Source organism: Hipposideros armiger, unplaced genomic scaffold, assembly GCF_001890085.2.
Source record: "Hipposideros armiger isolate ML-2016 unplaced genomic scaffold, ASM189008v1 scaffold_20, whole genome shotgun sequence".
Taxonomy (NCBI): Eukaryota; Metazoa; Chordata; class Mammalia; order Chiroptera; family Hipposideridae; genus Hipposideros; species Hipposideros armiger.
Window position 1 is genome coordinate 5,206,105 of NW_017731370.1, and position 5,744 is coordinate 5,211,848.

Below are 5,744 nucleotides of genomic sequence, written 5' to 3' on the forward strand. Positions count from 1 at the left end.
CAACTTGTCTGTTCCCCTTCCCCGATTCCCCAATGCTGTTCCCCTCCCCCAACGCCCCAAAATCTTTAAACAAACAAAAAAAACTACACACACAAATCCTGAAATGTAAAATTGCAGTCACTACAAATAAACAAGTTAAAGAATAGATTAAACACAGATTAAACAGCAAGTTAAATGAAGATGAAAAGATTTTAATGAACTAAAAGAGATGTGATAAAAAGCACTCTGAATGCAACATAGAGACATAAGGAGAAGAGAAACTGGAAAAGGCAAGTGGCCAAGCAGCACTCACACAAGCCTAGAGAAGCAGCGTTCATCAGAGAAGGCAGGTCCTCTGCTAACCAAAGCACTCTATGGCCCAGAAATCTGGCAGGGTGAGATGTCAGACATTCAGATGGGATCCCAGTACTTGGGTTGTGGGGCTTTTAAGCTGCATGATTAGTGAAGCACTGGCCCCTTGCCAGTGTGATCAGAGGCAGGAACAATCACAAAGTGATGTATAGAATCTTCTATATAATGTGTCAGAACTCTGTCTCTATCCCTACTCTGCTAGCTTGATACTCATGGTTAGGGTAACTTCCCTGATTGGCATGATCTGAGAGCTAGGTTCCAAGCCTTGCTGGTTGACTGTGAGATGGGAAAATATGGTAGCAGAATTTGCCACAACAGTGTGTATGGCTTGGAAATCAATAGGCCCATCTCTGGTATAATTAGGGACTGGGGTCCAAGCGTCATGGCTGACCAGGATTGTCTGCCCTATGGGGCCATAGCCAATTTTGACGGAGCTTTGCAAGAGGCCCAGTCCTTTTCTGAAAAGACAGCCTGCAGGGGCTCAGTCTTGGACAAGTTAATATCACCCCTTCAGCAAATAAGAAACTATTATAAGAGACTATCCAACAAACTTCGTATAAGAGTTCCAAGTTCTACTTGGCTGAAACTGAAATTGTGCAGGGAGAAAATAAAGAGGAGCAGTACCGGAAGATAAAATGATTGAGATTTTCCAAAACTGATGAAAGTTCTGAATCTTCCAAATGAAGATTTACATTGCATCCCAAGCCAGATAAACACAAGTCTGTATCTTGAGATTTAATTGTGAAATTGCAGAACATCACAAAAATAAAATCTTAAGAGCAACCAGAGAGAAAAGACAGAGAACCAAGAAAGGAATCACAATGAGGCTGACAGCGGACTTCTGGGGTGACTAGTCTCCATCGTGAGATAATTCTAACTCTCGCCTTCCCTGTAAACACAGGCTGCTTTTCACATCAAGAGCTGGAGCTCCCCTGGGGCTGGCCCTTAGAATGCTCCAACCGAGAGAGAACGCAGCAGAAGTGGCATCCGAAGCTTTGGATGCCTTCAGAGGATTGGCAAATTACAATTTTTTCTTCTTTTGACTTCTTGCAACTCTAGGACACTATCCCTCAAACCTCAGCCACCATATTAGCAAAAGCCCAAGCCACACAGAGTAGTCACATGAGAACGTGAAGGGCACAATAGCCCCAGGTGTGAGTCCAACCATAGCAAATACCAACTGACAGCCATGTAGATAGTCATCTTTGATGTTCTAGCTGAATTGATTCCCCAGATAATTACAACACCAGCCAGTATCAAAAGGAGAAACCACCCAACTGATACCAGGCAACCTACAGAACCATGAGAAGGAATAAAATGGTTTATGTTTAAGCCACTAAATTTTAAGTTGGTTTTAAGCATCAATTGATAATTAAAACATTTCTGAGTTGCAATAACAGATTCCAGAAGACAATGGAAAAATATCTCTAACATGCTGAGGAAAAATAATATTCCACCTTGAATTCTAAAATAAACTATATATCTTTCTAGAGTGAGACCAAAATACATTTTACACAAATAGTGAAAGTTCACCACTTATAATCTCTCACACAAAGTAATAATACAGAATATACAGGTACAAGAAATAATTGTAAACAATAAAACTTATTAATATGTTGTAAATCTAAAGAAGCACTGACATGCTAAAAAGATACAACTACAATATTAAATAGTTTCTAATCTGGTTAACAAATTTAACAAATTTATATATTTTGGTGTTTTGAATGCATACTGAATATAACACTAACAAAGAGAAAATGTCCTAAAAAATAGCCAACATATATAAAGCATTTCCTAAACTTTTTACTCATTATTTATCAGTTCTTTCCATCTCCTTCCCGCAAACATGATCCTCCCATGCCTCCACACCTGAGAAGATCCCAGCCCCAACCAGCAAGAGATAGATGAGAGAAACCTGTAAGAAAAAAGGAAAGGAGAGCAGCAAGCAAGGGAACTCTCTCCATTCACCAGGTGCAACATTTGATGCCTTTCTTTATTTTTATCTGCTTTGTCAGAATCAAAAATCATTTCATGGACATGCAACATGAATGATAATTTTTAAAATTAAGGACCAAATGGAACAAGTTATGACCAAAAGGCATCTTACAAAAGACGAAGTAAGAAACTCCCTTGGGGCCGGCCAAGTGGCTCAGTTGGTAAAGAGCGTGAGCTCTGAGCAACAGGGTTGCCGGTTTGATTCCCACATGGGCCAGTCAGCTGCGCCCGAGATGAGCTGCTGCTGAGCTGCCAATAGATGGCAGGGTGGCTCAGCTGGTGAAAGCACATACTCCTAATAACAAGTTTGCCGATTTGACTCCTGCATGGGGTGGTGGGCTACGCCTACCCACAACTAAGACTGAACACAGCACCTTGGGCTAAGCTGCCACCGGGCGGCCGGATGGCTCAGTGGTTAGAGTGTGAGCTCTTAGCAACAAGGTTTCCGGATCGACTCCTGCAATGGAAGGTGGGCTATGCCCACCTGCAACTAAGATTGAACATGGCACCTTGAGCTGAGCTGCCGACGCGGCTGGATGGTGACTGGACTTGGAGCTGAGTTGGCTGTGCCCTCCACAACTAAGACTGAAGGACAACAACTTGGCTGTTCCCCTTCCCCAACTCCCCAACAAAATCTTTAAAACAAAACAAAACAAAAAAACCCCTCCCATAACCATATTAACTATTAATTTCCATCTCATTCCTAACATGAAAATTCTCAATTGCCTACTTCAAGTTTTCAGTAGAGTGCCAAATTTAAAGAGTAGAAGGAAAGTTCAGAGCTTCTATTTTCAATTAACATAGAATTCAGTTATATTAGAAAATTATTAATCATTTTTTTTTTTAGGTGAGCCATCCTACCACCTGTTGGCAGCTCAGCAGCTGCTCAGCTTGGACAGGGACTCAAACCGCTGTTGCTCAGAGCTCAAACTCTTGAGTGTGATTAATCATTTTAAGGAAGGCTATTAAGCATTACTTACTTTAACAGCAAATTTCTTTGATGCCATGTCTTACCAAATCCACAGTAATTACAGACCTTTAATGAAAGAAAAAAGAAAGTTATTAAGTAGGTATATCAAAATCTTTCTATTTCAATATTATAATAGGAGGAAGATTGGCTGAATTATCAAATATCCATAGGTTTTTGCAAAATGAATGTTCTCTTATAACTGGTCTTAACAAACATATTATACTTTTAAAACTTCCCACACAGGAAAGTACAGGCCCAGATATATTCTACCAAATGTTTAAAGAAGAATTAATACCAATCCTTCAAACTCTTTTAAAAAAACAGAAGCATAAGAAAAACTTCTCAAATCATTCTAAGAGGCCAATATTATCCGAATACCAATACCAAATAGATATCACAAGAAAATTACACACCAATATCACTTATAAATAAAGACACAAAAATCCTCAATGAAATATTACAAACCAAATCTAGCCACATATAAAAAGGATTATATACCATGACCAAGTTGAATTATCTCTGGAATAAAAGGTTGGTTTAACATCTGAAAATTCATCAATACAACACACTATATTAATAGACTGAGAAAAAAAACAAAACATGATCATCTCAAATTAAAAAAAAAATTAAGAAAACGCACCTTTGATTAAAAAAAATAATCCAACACACTAGGAAGAATAATAAACATTCTCAACCTGATAAAGAGCATCTGTGAAAAACACACGGCTGAGGGCCGGCCAAGTGGCTCGTTGATTAAGAGTTGGCTTGGGAGCGCGACTTCTCAGCAGCAGGGCCATCGGTTCAGATCCCACATGGGCCAGTGACGCTGTGCCCTCCACAGCTAAGATGGTGAACAATAGCTCGACCTGGAGCTAGGCTGCCATGAGTTGCTGGTGAAGGCATAAGCTGCAGTGCGCTGCCGTGAGCTACCATGAGTGGCTGGCAGCCAGCGTGAGCGGCCAACCAATGGCCCGCGACCTATCTGCCTCACCTGGGATGAGCGCAATAATCACAATACCAACATGGGTCAGTGAAGCGACGTCCTCCACAACTAGNCTGAAAACTGTGGTTCCAAGGACTCGCTCATCTCACCCATCGCTGCCATTTCCTGGAATTCTGGCCTAAAAGAGTTCAAGGCCAGAGCCACAGCATTTAAAAAAAAAAAAAAAAAAAAAAGCTCTCTTTCAGGAAGGTCAGAAGACCTTTTTTCATTTAAAGAAGGATAAGCTTTTTGCATAGATAATTAATGCCATTCCATGGAAAAATCAGAGAATAAACAACTGAGATGCAAGTGGCAAACTATTTGGTGTTCATCTGGTTTTCTGTTATTTTGGAAGCCATGCAATATCCAAGTATTTTTCAACCCCTAGTCAAAAGTAGATGCATCTATATGAAAATTTTCATAATTCTTTTTAAATTTTACTTAGCCATTTAATTTTTTATCATAGTAATACATATACACAGAATAAAATGGCATTATCAAAAACAGGCCTCTTCCGCCCCATCCCGCTACCACCCCACCCCAACTCTCACCAGGTACAACCACACTGAAAAAGTTAGCTATTTGATCTGGTATTCACCATCATATTTCTAAATACTATGTTTATACTATAATTTCTTATTATTTCAGTTTTACATACTTTCTATTGAAAATGAGGCAATGCTTACAACCTACCGTCCCATACATCTCCTTCCCCAATTTTCCAAAATTTAGAGTTAACAATATATGAAACGTACCCTTTGTTCAAAGCTGAGCCATGTAGTATACTATACCTACTTTCCTATCTTACACAATCTTTTGTTTGCTTAGAGTTAAGGGTTACATCATTTTTTTTTTCACTGAGTTTCCCATATCCCTATCACTAAATTGTTCCCAAACTCTCTAACAAACATAAAAAACAAAACAAACAAACACAACCATATACCTAGGATTCCTGTTCTAACCTGCTTCTTCTGTGCTTCTTCATAAAGCATCTAGAGTGATACTATTAAAACTTTAAGTCAGAACATTACATTACTAGGCCGGCCGAGTGGCGTGTTGATTAAGAGCTGACTTGGGACACCAGCTCTGAGCAGCAGGGCCCCGGTTTGGATCCCACATGGACCAGTGACACTGCCCTCTACAGCTAAGATGGTGAACAACAGCTCGATCTGGAGCTGGGCTGCCATGAGTCACCAGTGATGGCATAGGCTGCAGCCCCTGCTGCAGTGGGCTGTGGTAGGCTACCGTGTGTGGCTGGCAGCCAGCGTGAGTGGCTGGCAGCTGGTGTGAGCTGCCAAGAGCCTCTGTGAGCAGCCGTCCAGAGGCCAGTGACCGATCTGCCTCACCCGGGAAGAGCGCAATGATAACATCAACATGGGCCAGTGAAGCAACATCCTCCACAACTAGACTGAAGAACAAAACGACAGCAACTTGTCTGTTCCCCTT

The 5,744-nt window shown here is 40.7% G+C and overlaps 1 protein-coding gene across 1 annotated transcript in view; it reads right to left on the reverse strand.

The window, feature by feature from the left end:
• SLX4IP (SLX4 interacting protein) overlaps positions 1–5,744 on the reverse strand; it is a 207,734-nt gene that overhangs the window by 172,631 nt on the left and 29,359 nt on the right. Inside the window, exon 2 of the mRNA XM_019635262.1 lies at positions 3,327–3,382. Within this exon, the coding sequence (XP_019490807.1) occupies positions 3,327–3,353 (27 nt within the window). The 5' untranslated portion in view covers positions 3,354–3,382. The remainder of the gene's footprint in view (positions 1–3,326; positions 3,383–5,744) is intronic.